The sequence below is a fragment of the Balaenoptera physalus genome (genome assembly GCF_965194825.1).
Source record: "Balaenoptera physalus genome assembly, chromosome: 15".
NCBI classification, from domain to species: domain Eukaryota; kingdom Metazoa; phylum Chordata; class Mammalia; order Artiodactyla; family Balaenopteridae; genus Balaenoptera; species Balaenoptera physalus.
In genome coordinates, this window is record NC_138894.1 from 75,361,085 (window position 1) to 75,388,604 (window position 27,520).

The following is a 27,520-nucleotide window of genomic DNA, read 5'->3' on the forward strand; positions in this document are numbered from 1 at the left end:
ACTTTTTTGAAAGCATCACACAGGTTATTGAACTTTTAGATGGAATTCGCATCTGTGAACTTGCCCTCTCATGTGAAAAGATAAGTGAAGTTATTGTCAGAGATTGGTTGGTTTGCCTTGCAAAACAGAAAAATGGAATTTTACCTCAAAAAGTGGAACCTAAAATCAACACAGATTTACAATTACATTCTCAAAAGAAAATTAGAATTGAAGGTGAGATGTTTCAAGAAGATGAAGGTGAGCTTCAGTTTTATTTTATGCATGTGTTTGCAATAATAAATGGAGAATACATTCCTGAATGTATTGGGCAATACATTATAAAAATATTTCTCAGGGACTTATTATGTTTTTCCTATAGAAATTGAAATGTGGTATTTATTCTGTTAAATTAAAATCTTTTAAGAGACAGAATCATGACTTTTCCTGCCTTTTATGTAAAACTCTGATACCTTTGAAGAACTGAACTTCTTATAATATTCATATTTTACTTGTGACAAGGGGATTGGCTTATGAAATACTTTAAATATACTAAAGAATGTTTTAAATTTAGATCAGTGATTATCACTGAAGGGAAAGAATTTAATAGGACCCAATATGCAAATAGCTAATATTCCAAAAAGCAACTTCTAGGAATTTTTCAAAGAACTAAATTTAGGTCCTTGTTGTATGTACACATTACTTAGGCCATAAACAAGTTTTCAGACATCCATTGATTTATGATATGGGCTTATCCATTTGGTTATAAAACCATATATAGGTTTATCATGTCATCCTTGGCAAGTTGTTTCTGTAAGATAACTGTCAGAATAGCTCCAAGACAAATGCTAAAAAGAATAAAAGTCTGAGAGAAAAAAACTTACAGGAAAAGGACAGTAATTTGTTTTTTAACAATTTTGTGAACAAATTATAAAATATTTTATGTAGCTTACAATACATATTTTGTTCTATAACAGAAGAATCACATTCTGATTTTCCCTATGGATCATTTCCCTATATTGCTAGACCTATACACTGGCAAACTGGTCATACAGGTGAGTAATTTTTTCATGCTATATTACATGGTGTTTTCTTCTCATAATTGCAATGACCTTAACTTTTCCTCCCCTCAAATTAGCTTTTCTTGTCAAGTTGAGGAAGTGCAAACCACAACTTAACTGAGTACCTCAGATGACAACTGATTTGAAGATGTGAAGAAAAATATCAAAATAGAACTTTGTATTGCAAATCACTACTTCCATATATTGGTATTTTTAGCTACTACTATGATTTGTATAACTTCTACATGTAATTTTGAAAAGTAACAAAAGCTAGAGAAAGATGTGTAACATTTCAAAACTGCTTAAATGTCCCATTTTGACGCTTGTCTTGCAGTTAGTTTGACATTTTGTAGTTAATGATTCCAAGTTGGTTTAGTTGAGCCATCTCATTCTTCACTTCCTGTAAACCACTCCATAGATTTATCTTTCTTCATGAAATTAGTTTTCTTTTCTTTGTTTGATTGATGGTCATTGGCTACCAAAATAAAATATGCATTTTGAGATAAATTTTAAGTATCTGTGTATTTTAAGTACATATTTTAATGGCTTGTACGTGTCTTAAAAAATAACAAATCTGGGCTATAGTAAATAATAGGGGGAAACTGATAAGAATAACTATCTTAAAAATTTTAACAAAAGATGTAGCAATTCTTGAATCTCTTATCTTTCTCAGAATCATTTTAACAGTTTGAAAGAACATCAGAATTATTCTGTTATATAAATCAAATGTTTGGGGAGTTCCCTGGTGGTCCAGTTGTTAGGACTCGGTGCTTTCACTGCTGTGGCCCAGGTTCAATCCCTGGTCGGAGAACTAAGATCCTGCAATCTGCATGGCGCAGCCAAAAAATAATGTTTGGAGAGATACACTTTTTATAAATATGAATTAATTACGACTAGGGCTTATTATTATTCATAGGCACTATGAATAATGTTATTTAGCATTTACCATGTGCCTTACATTGTTTTAAGAACATTATAGGGCTTCCCTGGTGGCACAGTGGTTGAGAATCTGCCTGCCAATGCAGGGGACACGGGTTCGAGCCCTGGTCTGGGAGGATCCCACATGCCGCGGAGCGACTAGGCCCGTGAGCCACAGTTGCTGAGCCTGCGCGTCTGGAGCCTGTGCTCCACAACAAGAGAGGCCGCGACAGTGAGAGGCCCGTGCACCGCGATGAAGAGTGGCCCCCACTTGCCGCAACTGGAGAAAGCCCTCGCACAGAAACGAAGACCCAACACAGCCATAAATAAATAAATTAATTAAAAAATAAAAAAACATTGTAATATCTTTTTATTTAATATGTGTAGCTCATCCTTAAGATTATCCATATTTTACAGATAAACATAAGCTTATAGTTATTATTTAAATATAGATGTTTTATAGGTTTTGAAGTAGTAGAGCCTGGGAGGATATATGCTACTTATCCCTTAGGCTAGAACTACTTAAAATAATGTACATATTCTAAATAACATTTTACATATTTTTCATTCTGTGGAAAAATTTAGTCTAAAATCTCTGCCTTTTTAGACTTTACAGCCTATAGTAGAGATAGACATTAAATAATCACACAAATATAAAACTAAAACTGTTATAAATACTTCAGAGAAGTACAGGATTTAGTAGAGGTTTTGCTCTGATCAAGTAATTACCTGTGCAAGTGTCAACTGAGCTGAGACCTGAAGGGCAGGTAAGAGTTAACTACAGCAGGGAAAATGAGAACAAAAAAGGCCAGTGATGAGGTTGACTGAAAGATAGGTAGGGGTCAGGCCATGGAGGATCTTGTAGATCTGTTAAGGAGTTTGTCTATCCTAAGAAAAATGGGGTGCTATTGAAGGATTTCTTGAAGTAAGTGGTAACATGCTTAGATCTGTGTTTTGAAAAACAATCACTCTGGTTGCATTTGGAGAACTGATTGAATCATAAGCGGAGTAGTCTTCTGGTACCATTTCTGAATGGTAAGTATCCGAACACTCATACAATAATAATGGCTTTAAAGTTTTCATAACATTTCCAGATCTATAGACGCTCTGATGTATATTTTTAGATTCCATCATGGAATACTCCCCTTTCTTCTGCCTTTCTATTTAACTACTAGGGAAATTCTGTCCTTCATTTATTGTTTTGAATGCAGGCCCTAATTGTACTTCTTGGAGAAGGGGCTGGCTTAGGAGCAAAGAAAAGTTGTGCCTTCTCCTATTTCATGTAGAATAGTTTCTGTTCAGTACACTATGCTCAGTAGATGTTGAACTGAACAAGAGCTAACAGTGTCCATTCTAATAATGAGTTGAAAACCAAACTATATAAGCAAATAAACATTTATTTATATAGTTAATCAAAGTCCAGCTTAAGCCCTTTATCCATCTCTCCATTGAACACTAAGCATGTTTATAATCTGGCTTGTGGGACAGGTGCCTTCTTCTAAAGTTAGCTTTCTGTGTTCATGTCTGGTTCTCATTTACCATAATATAAACTAGAGATTTGTGACTGGTTCACAACTGTCTTCCCAGTAACTTCCAGAGGCCCTGACTTTTCCACCCAGTAAATGGTCAGTAAAAGTTTGCTGATGGCTTGAAGCCTACACTGGATCAGGTGTTATTTCATCTGTTGACTTGGTTGTTCTAGGGGGAAATTTAAGTATATAGCTTGCAGATTGTGGAAGACTTTGAGTTTGAACTTTATACCTCAGAGTAAGTAGGGAACTTCTGAAGTTTCCATGGTCATGTAAAAGCAGATATTTTTTAAAAGTCTGTTAGTGGTGTCTGAGTATTTAAAGGAAGGAAAAAACTATTAAATCAGAAATGTCATAGCAATACATAGTATACAACTATGAGGTGATTTGTATTAATATACAACTATGAGGGGTGGAAAAGGGGCAAGTGTAAAAAAATATTGTGAAGGAAGAACCAGATAAGCTGGTGGTTCATTGGATGTAGAGGGAGAGAAGCTATATATATTCAAACTTTCATCAACTGTTCAGGCAAACATCTACTGTTTGCCTTATTTCTCTGGGCAAACAGGATTCAGCCCAGCTCATAAATAACTTCCTTGGAACAGCCTTCACTATGTCTCTCACCCTACAGAATTAATTCTGAAATCTTTTGTGCTCATAAATGTTGATCATATAATTAGCATTGCCCTTATCACATCATTAATTTATAAGCCCTGATTATGCCTTCATTAAGCATTTTAAATTGGGATGACTAGAACAGTGGTAATGACAAAAGTGAATAAGGAAGTTCAGAGAAGGATTTATTTCTGAGGAAAAATTATTTGGTTTTAGATTATATAACGGAATGTCTTGTGCCTGCCTACATGACCCAGGACTAAGGTTTGGTATACTGCTTTTTTCCCTTGGCTTCACTCTAAAATCTGGGGAGTCCTCAGATAATACATAATAATATGTACCCATGTCTCAGATATACTAGCCTAGGTGTCATAAGGCTTAAGACAGCATAAGGTAAAGAGAAACAATGTAGTTTAGTAAGTACAAAAATGTGCTGTCTATTTAGATAGAACTGGGTTCTCATCTTGCTGTTTTCATTGTTGCTGTTTTACTTTGCAGCTGTGACTTTTCTGAGTTTGTTTCTTCATCAGTAAAATGAATGTCATAGTGCCACTTCAGGATTTCTTGGGGGGGTCAGGTGTTAAATGAGACTACCTTTATAAGGTGGCTAGCACGTGATTGGTGATTGTGATGCATGTAAGTTTGTAAAGAATGCCTCATCTATCTCCCACAACCTTATCAAAATCAACTATTTTATTCTTAGTAAATGTCATAAACATGTTTATATAAAACTTGTTCATTGAACGTGTTGTTTTGAGAAAAAAATTTTAAGGCAGAAAAACATGTTTTTAACCTGGAAAGCAAGAAGTTGCTTGCGTTTGAAAGAAGGATGGAAGCATCGATACCAGCTATTGGTAAGTTTTATCATAAAAGCCTAGAGCAGAGCATCAGCTCTTTGTGTCTCTTCCTGGAGAATGAATTGAGTTGTCTGCAGCCACAAACCTTAGGTGATTCCAACCATCTTATATGGACTGGAGGGAGAAAATTTTGCTAGTAGAGGCCATTACTGGGCATCAAAACAGCTGCTGAGGCAGTAAGAGACCACTGTTCCTGATAATACCATGTTACCCTTAATCCTCTCCACCCGCCGTTAGCCCACTGACTTGTTAAGCCTACTGAGGGAAAATGAATGTAAATGTTTATTGGTCAAGTGTATGTATGACCAATAATTTTTCTTTGTATTGCCTACCCTCTGTCATCCTGAAACAACAGGTTTTACATTTAGTCTTGAATTCCCACTCAGAACAAAACACAAATGTGTAAATACTTATTTCTTCCTATATAGGACATATATCCTAAACCAGGGTGTCAGGGCTTTCATCCAGGGACAGGAAGAAACCACAGTTCCATTTACAACTGCCCTAAATCAAGTGCCCCACTTTTCATCCAAAATCCCTCAAAGACCTGCTTTCTTTTTTCTTCTCGAAGCAAGCTGACTGGCAGAGCCCCTTACCCCCTGGGTGCACTCTAATTTCCCATTGAAATATCAAAGCCTAAACATAGGGTGTGACTACTCTTGATATCTAAGGGGCTAGTTTGAATAAAATATAAGTGCTTCTGTTCTGCTTTCTTTAAATATTTGTTCAAATTATGGTTGGAATTCTCTCCCACTTCACTCCATACAACCTTCATCAGGGACTTTGTTCTTTTTTTTGTTTAATTTTTTAATTTAATTTAATTTATTTTTTTTATACAGCAGGCTCTTATTAGTCATCAATTTTCTACACATCAGTGGATAGATGTCAATCCCAATCGCCCAATTCATCACACCACCACCAACACCCCCCCCGCAGCTTTCCCCCCTTGGTGTCCATACGTTTGTTCTCTACATCTGTGTCTCAATTTCTGCCCTGCAAACCGGTTCACCTGTACCATTTTTCTAGGTTCCACATATATGCATTAATATACGATATTTGTTTTTCTCTTTCTGACATACTTCACTCTGTATAACAGTCTCTAGATCCATCCACGTCTCAACAAATGACCCAATTTCGTTCCTTTTTATGGCTGAGTAATGTTCTACTGTATATATGTACCACATGTTCTTTATCCATTCGTCTGTTGATGGGCATTTAGGTTGCTTCCGTGACCTGGCTATTGTAAATAGTGCTGCAATGAACATTGGGGTGCATGTGTCTTTTTGAATTATGGTTTTCTCTGGGTATGTGCCCAGTAGTGGGGTTGCTGGATCATATGGTAATTCTACTTTTAGTTTTTTAAGGAATCTCCATACTGTTCTCCATAGTGGCTGTATCAATTTACATTCGCACCAACAGTGCAAGAGGGTTCCCTTTTCTCCACACCCTCTCCAGCATTTGTTGTTTGTAGATTTTCTGATGATGCCCATTCTTACTGGTGTGAGGTGATACCTCATTGTAGTGTTGATTTGCATTTCTCTAATAATTAGTGATGTTGAGCAGCTTTTCATGTGCTTCTTGGCCATCTGTATGTCTTCTTTGGAGAAATGTCTATTTAGGTCTTCTGCCCATTTTTGGGTTGGGTTGTTTGTTTTTTTAATATTGAGCTACATGAGTTGTTCATATATTTTGGAGATTAATCCTTTGTCTGTTGATTCATTTGCAAATATTTTCTCCCATTCAGAGGGTTGTCTTTTCGTCTTGTTTATGGTTTCCTTTGCTGTGCAAAAGCTTTTAAGTTTCATTAGGTCCCATTTGTTTATTTTTGTTTTTATTTCCATTACTCTAGGAGGTGGATCAAAAAAGATCTTGCTGTGATTTATGTCAAAGAGTGTTCTTCCTATATTTTCCTCTAAGAGTTTTATAGTGTCTGGTCTTACATTTAGGTCTCTAATCCATTTTGAGTTTTTTTTTTGTGTGTATGGTGCTAGGGTGTGTTCTAATTTCATTCTTTTACATGTAGCTGTCCAGTTTTCCCAGCACGACTTATTGAAGAGACTATCTTTTCTCCATTGTATATCCTTGCCTCCTTTCTCATAGATTAGTTGACCATAGGTGCGTGGGTTTATCTCTGGGCTTTCTATCTTGTTCCACTGATCTATGTTTCTGTTTTTGTGCCAGTACCATATTGTCTTGATTACTGTAGCTTTGTAGTATAGTCTGAAGTCAGGACGTCTGATTCCTCCAGCTCCGTTTTTTTTCCCTCAAGACTGCTTTGGCTATTCGGGGTCTCTTGTGTCTCCATACAAATTTTAAGATTTTTTGTTCTAGTTCTGTAAAAAATGCCATTGGTAATTTGATAGGGATTGCATTGAATCCGTAGATTGCTTTGGGTAGTATAGTCATGTTCACAATACTGATTCTTCCAATCCAAGAACATGGTATATCTCTCCATCTGTTGGTATCCTCTTTAATTTCTTTCATCAGTGTCTTATAGTTTTCTGCATACAGGTCTTTTGTCTCCCTATGTAGGTTTATTCCTAGGTATTTTATTCTTTTTGTTGCAATGGTAAATGGGAGTGTTTCCTTAATTTCTCTTTCAGATTTTTCATCATTAGTGTATAGGAATGCAAGAGATTTCTGTGCATTAATTTTGTATCCTGCAACTTTACCAAATTCATTGATTAGCTCTAGTAGTTTTCTGGTGGCATCTTTAGGATTCTCTTTGTATAGTATCATGTTATCTGCAAACAGTGACAGTTTTACTTCTTCTTTTCCAATTTGTATTCCTTTTATTTCTTTTTCTTCTCTGATTGCCGTGGCTAGGACTTCCAAAACTATGTTGAATTATAATGGTGAGAGTGGGCATCCTTGTCTCGTTCCTGATCTTAGAGGAAATGCTTTCAGTTTTTCACCATTGAGAATGATGTTTGCTGTGGGTTTGTTGTATATGGCCTTTATTATGTTGAGGTAGGTTCCCTCTATGCCCACTTTCTGGAGAGTTCTTATCATAAATGGGTGTTGAATTTTGTCAAAAGCTTTTTCTGCATCTATTGAGATGATCATATGGTTTTTATTCTTCAATTTGTTAATATGGTGTATCACGTTGATTGATTTGCATATATTGAAGAATCCTTGAATCCTTGGGATAAATCCAACTTGATCATGGTGTATGATCCTTTTAATGTGTTGTTGGATTCTGTTTGCTAGTATTTTGTTGAGGATTTTTGCATCTATATTCATCAGTGATATTGGTCTGTAATTTTCTTTTTTTGTAGTATCTTTGTCTGGTTTTGGTATCAGGGTGATGGTGGCCTCATAGGATGAGTTTGGGAGTGTTCCTTCCTCTGCAATTTTTTGGAAGAGTTTGAGAAGGATGGGTGTTAGCTCTTCTGTAAATGTTTGATAGAATTCACCTGTGAAGCCATCTGGTCCTGGACTTTTGTTTGTTGGAAGATTTTTAATCACAGTTTCAATTTCATTACTTGTGATTGGTCTGTTCATATTTTCTATTTCTTCCTGGTTCAGTCTTGGAAGGTTACACCTTTCTAAGAATTTGTCCATTTCTTCCAGGTTGTCCATTTTATTGGCATAGAGTTGCTTGTAGTAGTCTTTTAGGATGCTTTGTATTTCTGTGGTGTCTGTTGTAACTTCTCCTTTTTCATTTCTAATTTTATTGATTTGAGTCCTCTCCCTCTTTTTCTTGATGAGTCTGGCTAATGGCTTATCAATTTTGTTTATCTTCTCAAAGAACCAGCTTTTAGTTTTATTGATCTTTGCTATTGTTTTCTTTGTTTCTATTTATTTCTGCTCTGATCTTTACGATTTCTTTCCTTCTGCTAACTTTGGGTTTTCTTTGTTCTTCTTTCTCTAGTTCCTTTAGGTGTAAGGTTAGATTGTTTTTTGAGATTTTTCTTGTTTCTTGAGGTAGGCTTGTATAGCTATAAACTTCCCTCTTAGAACTGCTTTTGCTGCATCCCATAGGTTTTGGATTGTCATGTTTTCATTGTCATTTGTCTCTAGGTATTTTTTGATTTCCTCTTTGATTTCTTCAGTGATCTCTTGGTTATTTAGTAATGTATTGTTTCGCCTCCATGTGTTTGTGTTTTTTACGTTTTTTTCCCCTGTAATTCATTTCTAATCTCATAGCGTTGTGGTCAGGAAAGATGCTGGATATGATTTCAATTTTCTTAAATTTACTGAGGCTTGATTTGTGACCCAAGATGTGATCTATCCTGGAGAATGTTCCATACGCACTTGAGAAGAAAGTGTAATCTGCTGGTTTTGGATGGAATGTCCTATAAATATCAATTAAATCTATCTGGTCCATTGTGTCATTTAAAGCTTCTGTTTCCTTATTTATTTATTTTCATTTTGGATGATCTGTCCATTGGTGTAAGTGAGGTGTTAAAGTCCCCCACTATTATTGTGTTACTGTCGGTTTCCTGTTTTATAGCTGTTAGCAGTTGCCTTATGTATTGAGGTGCTCCTATGTTGGGTGCATATATATTTATAATTTTTATATCTTCTTCTTGGATTGATCCCTTGATCATTATGTAGTGTCCTTCCTTGTCTCTTGTAACATTCTTTATTTTAAAGTCTATTTTCTCTGATATGAGTATTGCTACTCCAGCTTTCTTTTGATTTCCATTTGCATGGAATATCTTTTTCCATCCCCTCACTTTCAGTCTGTATGTGTCCCTAGGTCTGAAGTGGGTCTCTTTTAGACAGCATATACATGGGTCTTGTTTTTGTATCCATTCAGTGAGCCTGTGTCTTTTGGTTGGAGCATTTAATCCATTCACATTTAAGGTAATTATCGATATGTATGTTCCTATGACCATTTTCTTAATTGTTTTGGGTTTGTTTTTGTAGGTCCTTTTGTTCTCTTGTGTTTCCCACTTAGAGAAGTTCCTTTAGCATTTGTTGTAGAGCTGGTTTGGTGGTGCTGAATTCTCTTGCCTTTTGCTTGTCTGCAAAGCTTTTGATTTCTCCATTGAATCTGAATGAAATCCTTGCTGGCTAGAGTAATCTTGGTTTTAGGTTCTTCCCTTTCATCACTCTAAGTATATCATGCCACTCCCTTCTGGCTTGTAGAGTTTCTGCTGAGAAATCAGCTGTTAACCTTATGGGAGTTCCCTTGTATGTTATTTCCCGTTTTTCCCTTGCTGCTTTCAATAATTTTTCTTTGTATTTAATTTTTGTCAATTTGATTACTGTGTGTCTCGGCGTGTTCCTCCTTGGGTTTATCCTGTGTGGGACTCGCTGCGCTTCCTGGACTTGGGTGGCTATTTCCTTTCCCGTGTTAGGGAAGTTTTCGACTATAATCTCTTCAGATATTTTCTCTGGTCCTTTGTCTCTCTCTTCTTCTGGGACCCCTATAATGCGAATGTTGTTCCGTTTAATGTTGTTGCAGAGGTCTCTTAGGCTGTCTTCATTTCTTTTCATTCTTTTTTCTTTTTTTCTGTTCTGCAGCAGTAAATTCCACCATTCTGTCTTCCAGGTCAGTTATCCATTCTTCTGCCTCAGTTATTCTGCTACTGATTCCTTCTAGTGTAGTTTTCATTTCAGTTATTGTATTGTTCATCTCTGTTTGTTTGTTCTTTAATTCTTCTAGGTCTTTGTTAAACATTCCTTGCATCTTCTCGATCTTTGCCTCCATTCTTTTCCCAAGGTCCTGGATCATCTTCACTATCATTATTCTGAATTCTTTTTCTGGAAGGTTGCCCATCTCCACTTCATTTAGTTGTTTTTCTGGGGTTTTATCTTGTTCCTTCATCTGGTACATAGCCCTCTGCCTTTTCATCTTGTCTGTCTTTCTGTGAATGTGGTTTTTGTTCCACAGGCTGCAGGATTGTAGTTCTTCTTGCTTCTGCTGTCTGCCCTCTGGTGGATGAGGCTATCTAAGAGGCTTGTGCAAGTTTCCTGATGGGAGGGACTGGTGGTGGGTAGAGCTGACTGTTGCTCTGCTGGGCAGAGCTCAGTAAAACTTTAATCCAATTGACTGCTGATGGGTGGGGCTGGGTTCCCTCCCTCTTGGTTGTTTGGCCTGAGGCAACCCAACACTGGAGCCTACCTGGGCTCTTTGGTGGGGCTAATGGCAGACTCTGGGAGGGCTTACACCAGGGAGTACTTCCCAGAACTTCTGCTGCCAGTGTCCTTGTCCCCACAGTGAGCCACAGCCACCCCCTGCCTCTGCAGGAGACCCTCCAACACTAGCAGGTAGGTCTGGTTCAGTCTCCCCTGGGGTCACTGCTCCTTCCCCTGGGTCCTGATGCACACACTACTTTGTGTGTGCCCTCCAAGAGTGGAGTCTCTGTTTCCCCCAGTCCTGTCAAAGTCCTGCAATCAAATCCCGCTAGCCTTCAAAGTCTGATTCTCTAGGAATTCCTCCTCCCGTTGCCGGACCCGCAGGTTGGGAAGCTTGACGTGGGGCTCAGAACCTTCACTCCAGTGGGTGGACTTCTGTGGTATAAGTGTTCTCCAGTCTGTGAGTCACCCACCCAGCAGTTATGGGATTTGATTTTACTGTGATTTCGCCCCTCCTACCATCTCATTGTGGCTTCTCCTTTGTCTTTGGATGTGGGGTATCTTTTTTGGTGAGTTCCAGTGTCTTCCTGTCTATGATTGTCCAGCAGCTAGTTGTGATTCTGGTGTTCTCACAAGAGGGAGTGAGAGCACATCCTTCTACTCCGCCATCTTGGTTCAGGGCCAGGGACTTTGTTCTTAATGCTTTCACCAATTCTTTAGTCCTTAGCAATCTGCTAGAAGACTTCTGTGGCAGCTTATTTTCACTACTGAAGGCAGGATTTCATCAAAGGGGGCAGCAGAACATCATAGGAATTCAGGCTGTAGTAAAGTCAGACCTGGTTCAAGTGTCACTCTCTCAATCATCTTGGGCAAATTCTTTAACCTCTCTGAGCCTCTGTTTCCTTATCTACAAAGTGGAGATACTAGTATTTACCTTGGGGTTGGCTGTGAATATTAAATGAGGTTATGAATGTAAAATCCTTAACACATTGCATGGAACATTTTACATATCTAGTAAATCTTATCTATTATGAGGATCAAAGACTGTAGACAAAAGGGGCTAGGAGAGAGGGGAGGGATGCTAAAAGGCAGCTCTTATAATTTAGCCTATGGTAGACCCTATTTACTTTCAAATATGAGTGAACAAATAAAAATTATGCTTGGAGGTGTTACAAGGGAAGAGACTATGCTGTCAGTCAAATTTCTTCAGTGATTACTATGGCCAGGGAATGGAACAGTGATAGGCATGACCCCTGCCTTCAAGAGTCTTAAGAGTCTAATTTCTCAGTAAAACTTCGGTAGCCACTGCTAATCTCATAAGAATGTGGTAAAAATAAATAGGTGAAATTCTGAAATAATGTGGGTCTCATTATAGAATTAGAGAGAACCATAAGAAATCTGCCAGTCCCATCTTCAGATGGGTGAAAATCTGGGGCAAAGGCTTTATAAGAAATAAAAAGGATCACTGCTGGTAGAATGTCATTCTGGTTCTGTTTCAAATCGAGAAATGTCAGAGAAGTACTCAACCTTTATAAATAATAATTTAAATGAAAATTAGGGTGTGGTTGACTAAAAGTATTTCCAGTTCATATGATTATTTTCAAATTAATATAAAATACCATTATTCAAAACCACTTAAATCCCAACAAAAAAAATATGCAAATAAATTGTGGTACTTATACCATGTCATGACTAAAAATCAGGTTTTCAAAGACTAAATAATGACATCGGGAAATGCTTTATGATAAGTGAAAAAAAAGCAAGCATAGATACAGTATGGTTCTATTTTTTAAAATAGAAAATAGAAATAGAAAAGTGTATAGTATTACAAAGCTATAGTAAGGAAAACAGTATGGTATTGGCATAAAAACAGACACATAGATCAGTGGAACAGAATGGACAGCCCAGAGATGAACCCACACATATGGTTAATTTATGACAAAGGAGCCAAAAATATATTGGGAAAAGATAGTCTCTTCAATAAATGGGGTTGGAAAAACGGGACAGCCACATGTAAAAGAATGAAACTGGACCACTATCTTACACCATGCACAAAAATCAATTCAAAATGGATTAAAGACTTGAATGTAAGACCTGAAACCACAAAACTCCTAGAAGAAACAGAGGGTAAGGTCCTTGACATGGGTCTTGGCAACTGTTTTTTGGATTTCACACCAAAAGCAAAGGCAACAAATGCAAAAATAAACAACAGGACTACATCAAACTAAAAAGCTTCTGTACAGTATAGGAAACCATCAACAAAATGAAAAGGCAACCTACCAAATGGGAGAAAATATTTGCAAATCATATATCTGACAAGGGGGTTAATATCCAAAATATATAAAGAACTCATACAACTCAACAGAATAAAAATCCAATTAAAAAATGGGCAGAGGAAATGAATAGACATTTTTCCAAAGAAGACATACAAGTGACCAACAGGTACATGAAAAGGTGTTCAACATCACTAATTAGCAGGGAAATACAAATTAAAACCACAATGAGATATCATCTCCCACCTGTTAGAATGGCTGTTAACAAGAAATAACAAGTGTTGGTGAGGATGTGGAGAAAAGGGAACACTTGTGCACTGTTGGATGCAGCCACTATGTAAAACAGTATGGTGGTTCCTCAAAAAGTTAAAAATAGAACTACCATATGTTCTAGCAATTCCACTTCTGGGTATTATCTGAAGGAAACAAAATCACTATCTTGAAAAGATACCTGCACACCCATGTTCAGTGCCGCATTATTTGCAATAGTCAAGACATGAAATGGAAACAACTTAAGTGTCCATCAATGGATGAATGGATAAAGAAAATGTGACTATTTATCTATCTATCTATATATATATCTTAAAAAAGAAGGAAATCCTGCCATTTGTGACAACATGGATGGACCTTGAGGGCATTGTGCTAAGTGAAATAAGTGAGACAGAGAAAGGCAAATACTGTGTGATCTCACTTATATGTGAAATCTAAAAAAAACTGAACTCAGGACTTCCCTGGTGGTCCAGTGGTTACAAATCCACCTTCCAATGCAGGGGACGTGGGTTCGATCCCTGGTCAGGGAACTAAAATCCCACATGCCATGGGATGACTGAGCCTGCGCGCTCTGGAGCCTGTACACCACAACTAGAGAGAAGCCTGCCCACCGCAACGAAGAGCCCGCACGCTGCAACTAAGACCCGACACAGCCTAAATAAATAAATATTAAACAAAAATTAAAAATAAATTTAAAAACCTGAACTGATAGATACACCACCAAATGGTGGTTGCCAGAGGAAGCAGGGAGGGGGGGTAGTGGTTGAAGGTAGTGGAAAGTACAAATTTCCAGTAATAAGATAAATAAGTTCTGGGGATATACTGGGGATATAATCTACAGCATGGTGACTATAGTTAACAAGATTGTGCATTTGAGAGTTGCTAAGAGAGTGTATCTTAAAAGTTCTCATCACAAGAAAAAAAACCGTAACTGTGTGGTGATGGATGTTAACTAAATTTATTGTGTTAATCATTATGTTATACACCTAAAACTAATACAGTGTTATATGTCAATTTTATCCCAATTTTAAAAAGTGTGTAGGAGAAACCAATAGTTAATTACTGATAAAGCTGCATGGTGAGATTACAAGTAAATTTATTCTCTTCTTAAAACTTCTTTTGAATAAAATAAACATTTCAAAGAAAATGGTTCAGGCTCTTAAAATACTTGAGATCTATGGTGAATTAGGTTTCAGTTTAACAAAAGTCACATTAAAAATCTCTTAGCTTAGGTAAGCTACCACAAAACAATACCAAGACAAAAAGTAGTACTTGAAAAGGGAAAACTTTCAATACTACTTTAACTCATATTGTAGTATATAAATAATTATGTACTCCTGCCTATAAAGACTGACTACTGGTCAATAGATAACTCGGATTTATTAATAACATTCATAGATCTAATTCTGACATATCTCTAAGTCATACCTTGAGAATAGCTATAAGCTTGAGAAGGATCAACTATTATGTCCATTGAGAATGAGTTGTGTGATTCCTGAGAATGTTTCTCCACCACCTCTACTGTATCACTGGATGAAGATGATGATGAAGACAATCCCAGTCTAACGTATCTTCCTTTTCTACCACAGAGCGAACAATCTACCGGTGTGGCACTAGGTCCCCGGGGCAGTTGAACTTCATCTCTGTCGTAGTTTCTAACAGCTCCACTGTGATGCACAGAGCGTTCTCGTTGCCATATGTAATGGGTTGGAGCAATGGCCATAACCTATGGTGGAAAGCTTTCTTTTAGAATTTTAATAAGATTTTAAAATTTAGTAAAATTAAGAACAAAAATTATAACTCAAGAACAAGCTACCTGTAAAACTAGATCTAAAAATGTCACCAATGTTGTTTTGTTTTTGTTTTTTTTAGAAGAAAAGCATTTCCAGATAAGGCAATATTACCTATAAAGTGATTCATTGCTTGGATCCTTAAGATAATAATTGATAAAGTATTTAAATTATTTCAAACAGGAAATAGAACTGAAGCAACCTTCCAGGTTTTTCAATTCTGGATATTATAGGTTTGGGAAAGATAATACAGTTAGCCCAAAACAATACATAATTCTCTGGAATGTACTGGGTTGAAAACAATATTTTTAATTGAGGTTTCCAGCTATGTATGTTAGGCTAATCTTAACATGTTTGCAATCACAGCAAGAGATATGGTGAATGAAAACACAGGTAAGGTGCTTAACCTCTCTGTTCCTGTTCTCTTGTCTGTGGTATGGAGAGAATAATGGTGTCTATTGTAGAGGATTGTTGCAAGGATTAGATGAGGGATTATTCAGAAAGTACTTAAGATTCCACACTACCTGTCAGGCATTGTTCTCTAAGGTCGGTTAGAGAACACACTGCCTTCAGAGTCAGGATAGACTTAGTTTCTTATTCTGGCTCTGCCACTTCCTAGTTGTATGATACTTTGCAAGTTACTTAACCTTTCTGAGCCTCAATATCTTCATATGGAAAACTGGGGATACCATCTGCCTCATAGGATTGTCCTGAAGGTTAAATATGTGTAAAATCCTTATCACATAGTAAACATCTGGCAAATGATAGCCATTTTAAGACAAGCTAGTGAAGTGTACCTACATGCTGACCTCATGGTGTCTAAAACTTCTAAACAGAATGTTAGAATGTTACTTCTAAGCAAAAATGTTTAGTTGCGGTTATCAATGACCCAAGGTAAATGAGGATTGTAGAATTTGAGAGCTAGACAGTGCTTTTTAAAAAAATTTATTCAAGTATCCAGACAAAACTATAATTCAAAAAAGACAGACAGTGCTTTATTAATTGCCTAGACGAGTGATTTTCAAACTGGTTTGAGGAGCCCTAGGTTTCACAGACAACGTTAGGGGTCACAGGAGGGGCTAAGGGAAGACAGAGCAGGTGGAGGACCTCAATTTGGGGGACTGTGTGTAAAATTTTGTTTGGAAAGAAGGCTTTTGCTGTTAAGAATGAAAACCTTAAAACCCCCAGATTAAAGCTGATTCCCTCAGAAAATAGGGTTATTGTGCCTCCCCCAAAACAATGCATAAAGAATACTAGCAACGCTAATTTTTAAAGTGTACTTTAGGATTGGATTTATTTTATAATCTACTTCTTAAATCCTTCAAAACAGTTTTCAACCAAAGACATGTAATAAAGTTATATATCTTTTAAAAGGTAGAAGTAAATAAAGATGTTAACTCTAAATATACACATTTCTATGACAATGTAAAACTAGGTGCAGAGATACCCAAGGTGAGGAAGTAGAATATCAAATTTTCTTATTCCTTCCATATTTATCTACTATTTTTCTCAATATTTCTGTCTTTATTGCTCATGTCTGGAATGTCCTTTCCCTTTATTTGTCTTAGTATTTCTTTTCCTTCAATGCCCAACATAAGTCCCACCTTTCTAGAAACTCCAGCTTTCAGATTTTCTTGTTTTATTGTTAATGCTATATTAGGACTCAGCATGTAAATGTTAGCACTCAGATGTATATTTTTATGCATGTAACCTGTTCTGCCGAAAGCCCCCTCTGGACAGGAATAGTTTCTCATACACCTCTCTTTCAAATGCCTTCTCCACAATATTATGCAGTCATTAAATATTTTTTAATGATAGATGAAAATATTTAAGAATTAGAGGCCACTAACATTATGAGCCCTCAGCAATATAATTTTTGTAGGAATCCTATATAGCAAAGTCTAGTGAAAAAAGCAGAGGGAAATATGAAGTAAAGGGCACAATATAGAAGATTTGGTACTGTTCTTTCTGCAATAAGCTAGGCATCATAGTCTCTCCACATGCTAACACACCTAGAAAAATGCATGCACACACTCTTATCTATTAAGCTATTTCATTCCTGAGATAACATAATAGATATAAGTGCATTTTCTAAACTAACCAACATAAGAGATGGAGGCTAGATGTCAGAGAAAACAGAACCCTGGGAAGCCATTAGATGTGAAGTCAAGTTCTGGCTCTGCCACTTAACTGATATATGATCTTGAGTAAATCTCAACCTCCTTGGTCCTCACAAGTATTTTTGTTAAGGATAAGAAGATAATTTATATGAAAATATAAATTTGTAAAGCACAATGCAAGTGTATAGTATAATTACTGTAAGCCAGTTTGTAGCTACTATCGTAACTTGAGTTTATTTTAGGATATGTGACTAAAAAATGGGTTGACAGTATGCCAGTACTGGACTCTTAACAAATGCATAGAAAACTAAATTTCTAACAGCATGTCTTGCTACTATAATGCAGCAAACTTCAGGGCAAGGAGGATGTAATACTTCTTTATAATAAACCTCCACAACACTGAACTTAGTGTCTTACTCATAAATTAGCTGTTAAATGAATACTTAAGAGAACAGGATAAAATCTACTAGGTAATTTCTTTTTCTGTACACCAACATGATTCAAATGTACCTGGTTGGAACAACCAAAAAAAAAAAAAATCTTATCTTTATCTAGCTTATCTATCTGGATAAGGGTCAGTGCTAGGTGAGCTCGGTAAAGAATTGTTTTTTGTTTTTTAAAAATTTATTTATTTTTGGCTGCGGAGGTCAAAGTTAAAAATTAAAATAGGGTTTAAATTAAAGTAGGGTTTGGTCTTCGTTGCTGCACACGGGCTTTCTCTAGTTGCGGCGAGTGGGGGCTACTCTTCGTTGTGGTGCACAGGCTTCTCGTTGCGGTGGCTTCTCTTCGTTGTGGAGCATGGGCTCTAGGCACGTGGGCTTCAGTAGTTGTGGCACGTGGGCTCAGTAGTTGTGGCTCATGGGCTCTAGAACACAGGCTCAGTAGTTGCGGCACACGGGCTTAGCTGCTCCGCGGCATGTGGGATCTTCCCAGACCAGGGCTCGAACCCATGTCCCCCACATTGGCAGGCGGATTCTTAAGTGCTGCACCACCAGGGAAGCCCAAGAATTAGCCCAGGGAATCCCTGTGCTATACAGTAGGTCCTTGTTGTTGTTTGTCTTCATAGATAAGAAGGTATGAAAAAGAATCAGAAGCTTTAAGTTCCATTCATTCTGTCAGTCAGCTATATTTACTGAGCACCTACTACAAGTCAGGCACTGTTACTGCATTCCTCTCTCCCTTCATCCCCAGGAAACCACTTTCTGTCACTTTGGATTATATATTCTTCACAGTTGATATAAATGAAACCATATAATATGTGGTCCTTTGGGGACTGGCTTCTTTCACTTAGCATAATGTTTTCAGGGTTCATCCACTTTGTAACATGTATCAGTACTTTATTCCTTTTAATTGTCAAGTAATATATCATTGTATAGATACTTTGTCGATCCATTAATTAGCTGCTGGACATTTCGACTGTTTTCACAACTATTGACTATTATGAATAAGGCTGCTTGCTATGAACATTCATGCACAAGTTTTTGTGTGGACATAGTTTTCATTTCTTTTGAGTATAAAACTAGGAGTGGAATTGCTGTGTCATATGGTAACTCTGTTTAGCATTTTGAGGAAATGCCAGACTGTTTTCCAAAGCAACTACATGATTTTACAATCCCACCAGAAGTGTATAAGGTTTCCAATTTCTGCACATCCTTATCAATACTTGTTATTGTCTTTTTTTAAAAAAAATTATAGTCATCCTAGTGGGTGTAAAGTGATATCTCTTTGTGTTTTTGATTTTGCGTTTTTCTGATGGCTAATGATGTTGAGCATCTTTTCATGTGCTTTTTTGCCCATCTGAATATCTTTTTTGAAGAAATACATATTCAGATCCTTTATCCTTTAAAAAATTGGGTTGTCTCTCTACTGAGTTGTAAGAGCTGTTTATATATTTTAGATATAAGTGCCTTATAAGAGAGATGATTTGCAAAATTTTTCTTCCAGTTTGTGGGTTGTCTCTTCACTTTCTTAATGGTGTCCTTTGAAGAACAAAAGTTTAAAATTTTGATGATGTACATTTTATCTGTATTTCCTATTCTTGCTTGTGCTTCTGGTATTATATCTAAGAAACCTAATCCAAGGTCATGAAGGTGTAACCCCTATGTTTTAAGATTTTTACAGTTTTTAGCTCTTAAATTTAGGTCTTTGATCCATTTTGAGTTAGCTTTTTATATATAATATGGAGTAGGGGTCCAAGTGCTTTCTTTTGCACGTGGACATCCAGTTGTTCCAGTACAATTTGTTGAAAAGACGATTCATTCCCCCACTTAATTTTCTTGGTACCCTTGCCAAAAGTCAACTGGACTCTTCAATTTTTATTCCATTGAGGGAGTTACTACTCAGTATAGGGTGGTAAGGAACAGTTTTTCTGAGGTGACATTTAAGCAGAGTCCTGAATGAAGTGAGGAAGTGAAGCATATGAATTTCTGGGGAAAAGCATTCCAGGTAATAGGAATGGCAAATGCAAAGACCCTGAGGCGGGAGTGTCCTTGGTGCATTTGAAGAATAGCAAGTAGGCCAGAGTGGTTGCAGTGAAATGAACAAGGATGGGAGATGAAGTGAAAGAGATAAAGGAGGAGAGTTGGCAGACCATGTAGATCCAGGATAAGCACTTCGTGTCTTTTACTCTATGTGAGATGGGAAGCCTCTGGAGGCTTTTGAGTAAAGGAGACATGATTTGATTTTCTAAAAGATTTACTCTTTAAATCTGCTATGAAGAATAGACTATAGGGAAGAAAGATTGTAAGGGAGACTATTTGGAAAGTTATGACAATAGTTGAGGCAAGAGATGACAATTAAAGTAGGGTTTAGTGGTGGAGGTGGTGAGAAATGGTAAGATGCTGGCTTTTCTTTAAGGTATAGATGTGGAAAAAAAAAAGTCTAGGGTGACAGTTTTTTGGCCTGAACAACTGGAATGATGAAGTTACCATTTATTAACATGTGGAAGATTGCAGGAGGAGCAAGTGTGGAGGTCTATGTGGGGGAATCAAAAACTCAATTTTCAGCATGCTAAGTTTGGGGTATCTACTAGATAATGAAGTGTAAATAAAAAATTGGATATGCAGATCTGGAATTAGGAGAGAGATCTGTTAGTTCTCAGTGTTGAAGCCTTGAGAGACTAAACTTTTCTGTAAATCCTATTACACAACTGACTTTCCAGGTGTCTAAAACTTTGTAGTCTTTTACACATACACCATTAAGCCACATAATTCTCTGTCTCTTTGTCTGGTGCCAGCAACTGAGGTAATTCCAGCTCCAACAGAATAAAGTTGTTGCAGTTAAAATGCTAGTCGTTGTATTTTAGGAGTGGGTAAGCAACCTGCCATGAGGAAGCATTGCCTATCCCGGCCTCTTGCCTCCAGTGCCCCCTCCATGTACTTAGCTGAGTGTTCTACAGGGCTTGAAGCATTTACTTTGAAAAAATCAGAGTGTTCAAATAAGGCCCGCTATCACATCAAGGATGGCAACAGGTGCGCAAATTACCCACTCCTCACCTAGGGAGGTAGTGACAAAAAATAACAAGACAGGACTTTTTCAATGCCCTGTAATTGGAATGAGTCCTTTAAATTCCTCAATGAGGATCCATTAATTTGGGGAGGTGGGTCATACATACCCAACTTTTCATATTTTTCTATTGAATATAATCTTGTAAAGACTTGGCCTGCTGCACAGTCTTCTAAGTTATTTCTGAATCCTCGCATTTCCCCCAACATTCAACAATCCTAATTTAATCCACAAACATGCATAACTGCTATATCTTCATCTCATTAATATAATTAACAAGGTTAATTCTGGGCAGAGTTCTGTGACACACCTCTGAAGTCTTCCCTCAGGTCTGACACTAATCCATTAATTGGCTCCTTTGGCCTGTAGTCATTAAACTAGATATGACTTCTTTTTTTTTTTTTTTTTTTTTGGCTGCATTGGGTCTTCGTTGCTGCACACGGGCTTTCTCTAGTTGCAGCGAGCGGGGACTACTCTTTGTTGTGGTGCGTGGGCTTCTCATTGCGGTGGCTTCTCTTGTTGCGGAGCACGGGCTCTAGACGCACAGGCTTCAATAGTTGCAGCATGCAGGCTCAGTAGCTGAGGCTACACGGGCCCTAGAGCACGCAGACTTCAGTAGTTGTAGCACGTGGGCTCAGTAGTTGTAGCGCGTGGGCTTGGTTGGTAGTTGTGGCTCGTGGGCTCTAGAGCAGAGGTCCCCAACCTTTTTGGCACCAGGCACTGGTTCATGGAAGACGATTTTTCCACTGGTGGGGGTGGATGGTTCAGGTGGTAATGCGAGCAATGGGGAGTGGCAGACGAAGCTTCGCTCACTCACCCGCTGCTCACTTCCTGCTGTGTAGCTCAGTTCCTAACAGGCCGTGGACCGGTACCGGGGGTTGGCGACCCCTGCTTTAGAGCGCAGGCTCAGTAGTTGTGGTGCATGGGCTTAGTTGCTCCGCAGCGTGTGGGATCTTCCCGGACCAGGTATTGAACCTGTGTCCCCTGCATTGGCAGGTGGATTCTTAACCACTGCGCCACCAGGGAAGTCCCATATGACTTCATTTAATTACAGCATTATCTAGCCCACATTCACCAAACTTCTCTGAACTAGTACTGCCTCATAGTGATCATTGCCTTCCATTTAATTTTCTACTCCAAATTTTTTTAGTTTGAAACATTAACTTTCTTTACTGAAAACCAGAACATTAGATAAAATAACTAATCTTTTAATTTTTAGTGTCTTTCTGCTTTATATTAATAGAATCTGGCATCAAGGAAACTTTATGTATGCTATGTGAAAAGAGGTATAGTTTTTAAACTTATTTTATACCATGTAGTTCACATTTCAACCTTGGGGACTTGAAATTTTGATACTTTAACAGAAATTATTTAATGGAAATTATTATTCAGCTCCAATGTTATTACCATGACGTATTTTGGAATGTGCACGCTATTCTTTCCCAATATACTGGTGATCTTTTAGAGAAGAGAAACACTCTAAAATAAAAATACTTTCTACAGAAGTAGGCTTCTCTGAAAAACAGAAATGACAATTTTTAATTATTGTGGTATAAAATTAAAACATCAACATTGTAATATAAAAGTTGTACTCATGGTAATCATCAAGGTTAATGGTTTACCCTTCATATACAAAAAAAAAAGTGAAACATTAGAAGCACATTAAAAAACAAGACAAGGAAAACTACATAAAGAGAAGACAGAGATTATATATATAACGCATGTAAAAATCTTACCTCCTCACAGCATCTCCGGCTTACAATAGCCCTATAGTCAATTCTATCCCAGAGTTTGTCCCTTAACTTTAAGAAATCAGGGAATAATTTTCTCCAGTTTTTCCCTAAAGCCCATGGAAAAATTTCGTATTTGGCTTCTTCTTCATCTTCTTCAACTGTATTAGCCAGATACCTAGCAAAGAAGACCAACAACTCAAAAAAGAAATGGGTAAAGGACAGGAACAGACAGTTCTCACACACACACACACACACACACACACACACACACACACACACACACGTTTATAAACACATAAAAGATGTTCAACCTTATGCATGATTAAAGAAAGGTAGATCAAAAATAGAGATACAGTGAATTTTACCTTGTTGAGCTCTGGATACTTTTATATTCCTATCAATCTTGAGCTTTGCTCTGGGATGCAGTTATATGGAAACAGTCTGATCCTTTCAAGTCTTGCTTTCATGATTTGTTAGGTGGATCTGGAGCAATATTCAGTCTGGGGCTAATTACTCGCCACTAAGGCAAGACGTTCCTGAGTACTCTACTCAGTACTGAATTACTCAGTGTGAATTATAAGTTTTTTCAGTCTGGCTGGTGGGAACAGGCACTATTTCCAGCCCTGGGTGAATGTTAGTCACTCTGTTCCCTCTATTCTTACGGTCTTTCCCTACACTCAAATACCTGAGGGGGGATCAGGCATGCATAAAAGCAGGAAAACCGGACAGATAAGAAGAATCATCAGTCAATCAAAACTGACTCACATGATAGAAGTAACAGACAAGGATACTAAAACAGTTATAATTATTCCAGATGTTCAAAAAGATTAGACACATTGAAAGTATACCTCTAGAGATGAAAACTATGTGTACAATGAAAAATACATTGAGTAGGGTTAACAGCAGATTAAATTTTGCAGAGGAAAAGATTTGTGCATTGAAGACATAGCAATATAAACTATCTAAAATGAAACACACAGAGAAAAGGAAACAAAAATAATGAACAGAGCATCAATAAGCTGCGAGACAACTTTAAGCAGCCTAATAAAGGTGAAATTGGAATCCCTAAAGGGTGGTGGGTGGACAGAAAAAACATTTGAAGAAATAATGACTGAAAATTTTTGAAATTTGATGAAAACTATAAACCCACAAAGAAGCTCAGTGAACTCCAAAGCACAAAACATGAAGAAAATTATACTAAGGCATATCATAATTAATTACTTAGGACCAGTAATAAAGAGAAAATCTTAAAAGCAGTCAGAGAAAAAAAATAAGACATGTTAGATAACACAGGAACAGAGATAAGGATGGAGCAGATTTCTCACTGGAAACAATGCAAGCTCCATAGATGACTTTCTAAGAAAAACAGGCGACTCACAATAAAAAAAATTACAAAACATACAAGGGAACAAGGCACCATGAACAGAAACAGTCCCTGAAGTGTGAAGATACTAGAATTAACAAACACCCAAGAAAAGAGGGTCTTAAAAGCAATCAGGGGGCTTCCCTGGTGGCGCAGTGGTTGGGAGTCTGCCTGCCGGTGCAGGGGACACGGGTTTGAGCCCTGGTCTGGGAAGATCCCACGTGCCGCAGAGCAACTGGGCCCGTGAGCCACGGCTACTGAGTCTGCGCGTCTGGAGCCTGTGCTCCGCAACAGGAGAGGCCGCGATAGTGAGAGGTCCGCGCACCACGATGGGGAGTGGCCCCCGCTTGCCACAACTGGAGAGGGCCCTCGCACAGAAACGGAGACCCAACACAGCCAGAGATAGATAAATAAATAAATAAATAAATAAATAAATAAATAAATAAATAAAAGCCATTTCTAAAACACTACTCTTAAAAAATAAATAAATAAATAAAATAAAATAAAAGCAATCAGAAAGGAAGACAAATGATCCCAAGTGGAAGGTTTGAGATGCAAGAAGGAATAGTAATCAAAGACATATAGATATATGGGCAAATCTAAACAAATGTTGAATTTATAAAACAACAATAATAATGTCTAACCTTTTGGAGGGCATCAGGTAGAACTAGTAGAATTGCAAAACAAGAGAATAGAAGTTGGGAAGAGTGATTAGTGTTAAAATGCTTAAGGGTCTTGTAATTAAAAATAACTAGGGCAATTGCTAAAAGAATAGATATAGAATGTAAGATTTCCAAACATGTAGAGGAAAAGAAGGTGTCAAAAGTAAAAATATTAAAATCTCAATCTGGGCTTCCCTGGTAGCGCAGTGGTTAAGAATCCGCCTGCCAGTGCAGGGGACACGGGTTCGAGCCCTGGTCCGGGAAGATCCCACATGCCACGGAGCAACTAAGCCCGTGAGCCACAACTACTGAGCCTGCGCTCTAGAGCCCGCGGGCCACAACTACTGAGCCCATGAGCCACAACTACTGAAGCCCGCACGCCTAGAGCCCATGCTCCGCAACAAGAGAAGCCACTGCAATGAGAAGCCCGTGCACCGCAACGAAGAGTAGCCCCCGCTTGCCGCAACTAGAGAAAGCCCGCGCGCAGCAACGAAGACCCAACACAGCCAAAAAAAAAAAAAAAAAAAAAGAAGAAAAAAATGGGACATACACAAAATACACAACAAGATGGTAGGAAAAAATGCAAATATATAAGAAACAATAGAATATTATTCTGCAGTAAAAATGAAATGAACTACAGCTACATGTATCAATAGAAATGAATCTCAAAATAATATTATAAAGCAAAAGAAGAAAGTTACAGAAGAATGATCATGGTAATTATGGTGTATAATTATTTTATTATATAGCCCCCAAATAGGAATAACCAAATAATATATTATTTAGAGTTATATACATAGAATAAAGAAAAGTAAGAAAATGATTACTTGTGGAAGGGAGGGGGCTCTAACTGGGAAACTGTGCTGTGAGCTTCTAAGATTCTGGCAGTGTTCTATTCTTGAGTCATGGGTACATGAGTATTTGTTTTGCTTCTATTCTTTTACACACACATACGTATACATTCCATACACTCTTTTGTAAATATTTCACATTAAAAAAATTTTAAAGGCACAGAAGTGTATAGTACATATCTATTCATGTAATATACACACTGGTTCATATATAGAAAATTATTTCTAGACACATACATATGAAACTGTTAGCTGTCCTTGAGGAGGGAGGTCAAGGTCTTGAGATATGAGGAAGACTTACTTTTAATTGTATACCCTCCTATATATATTTTTTAACCATGTGCATATTCATATTTAGTTACATTAATATAAAATGAATACCTACATATTTTTATCCTCCCTTAAAATAACTAAGTATTTTAATATTACCTTACTATATTACATTATATATATATATATTACCTTATTATAAAGCACCTCATTGTTAAACCCATTCAGTTATATGAGTCAAATCATGTCCTTTGTGAAATTACATAAAGTAATTTCTCACTTTAGTATCCCTGAGAGTTCTTAGTAAACTGTAGATAGAGCTGGAGGTTGGCCCCTTTCATGCTTGCGGATTATAAAAAATCTATAATGGACTATGGTACTCTAGTATCAGGACCACATTATGATTCTATTCTACATTAACAATTTTTCAGGCTCAATGTAATGAAATATCTGTCTCTTACACATGTAAGCTGTCTTCTAATTTGAAATAGATTTTTTCTTGGCGCAGAGTCCATTTCTTTTGCCCAGGGTTAATTATGTTTATTCAAATAAAGAATTAAGAACCTCCTATGTCAGCCACTGAAGTATGCAAAAACAGTAAGATACACATTCCTTGCCCTTAAGGAGTCTACAGTCAAGTAGAAAAGGCAATCAAATATGAAATAAATACATAACTGAAAGAGAATATAGGAAAATGATAATAGAAGTTCAGAGTGTTATAAGAATATATAGAAAGGAAAAGGAGTTGAGTTAGAACTGTGGCTGAGAAAATATTTAATGAGAACTATTGAGTGAGGTTGTATCAAAAGAATGATTAGATATAAAAATGGAAATTATAATTCATGTTACTATTCATATGGAGCTTATAATACAACATGCAACGCAACCTGACATGCTACTACACAGTGTAAGCTAACACAGTGCTTTGCTGGTAATAACTTTACAAAACTTGTCAAATCCAATTTGGGGCATCTGGTAAGATTTAAATAAAGTTTCTTTTGATTTGTTTTCAATTTTCAGGTGAGAAAAAAACTATAAAATAGATATTGCGTCAACATACAGATATAATGCTAAGAGACATGTAAACAGCAGCTTAGTGTTAAATGGCTGAATTTGGCCACTGGCAAGTCACACCTGAATTTGCTGATTACTAACTTTTGTGACCTTGGAAAGTACTTAATCTTCCTAAGTTTCAATTTCCCCATCTGTAAAATGGAGATAATTAAAAAATGTATCTTATAGGGAAGATTAGATGAGTTTATAGAAAACATTTTTGTGGTACCTTGCACATGATACTCAATATTAGCTAATACTATTATATTCCCCCAATTTAGCAATCATCAACTCAAATTTTATATTGAGTTCATTTTTTCCTATGCATGGGGAAATGTGTCTGCTGAAAACATGCAGAGATCAATTTCTTCTAGTCCTATTTCTTGAATCACTCTTTGATTCTGAATTAAACAGACTTTAAATAAATTCTTCAGTGCTAACGGTTGTTGTGGTATTCAACTTAAATATTTTTATATGTAGTTCCCTAGTTAGGTACTTAAAATTATATTCATATATTCCAAACTGCAGCATTATATCCAGGTACTAGGTAGAAAAGGTTTTGATATTGAGATGTCTAGAGCATTTTCCACAAGCTGTTCAGTGTAAAAGGGCAATAATGATAATAATTTTTACTATACATTAATT

General features: G+C 37.0%; 2 protein-coding genes across 5 annotated transcripts in view; one reads left to right on the forward strand and one right to left on the reverse strand.

Moving 5' to 3' along the window:
• The window catches only part of TRMT61B (tRNA methyltransferase 61B), a 32,615-nt gene extending 19,230 nt beyond the window's left edge, over positions 1–13,385 (forward strand). Inside the window, exons 5-7 of one of the 4 annotated variants that reach the window (XM_082426154.1) lie at positions 14–247; positions 925–1,031; positions 1,115–13,385. In XM_082426154.1, coding sequence (XP_082282280.1) covers positions 14–247; positions 925–1,031; positions 1,115–1,158 — 385 coding nt within the window. In that variant the 3' untranslated portion in view covers positions 1,159–13,385. Of the gene's footprint in view, positions 1–13; positions 248–924 lie in introns of those variants that run through there. The other 3 variants (XM_082426152.1, XM_082426155.1, XM_082426153.1) reach the window with 3 other exon arrangements.
• SPDYA (speedy/RINGO cell cycle regulator family member A) overlaps positions 1,424–27,520 on the reverse strand; it is a gene marked incomplete at its 3' end in the record, with an annotated part of 31,233 nt that continues 5,136 nt past the window's right edge. Inside the window, exons 4-6 of the mRNA XM_082426197.1 lie at positions 22,680–22,851; positions 14,958–15,255; positions 1,424–1,512 (exon numbers count right to left, since the gene is read on the reverse strand). Coding sequence (XP_082282323.1) covers positions 1,424–1,512; positions 14,958–15,255; positions 22,680–22,851 — 559 coding nt within the window. The remainder of the gene's footprint in view (positions 1,513–14,957; positions 15,256–22,679; positions 22,852–27,520) is intronic.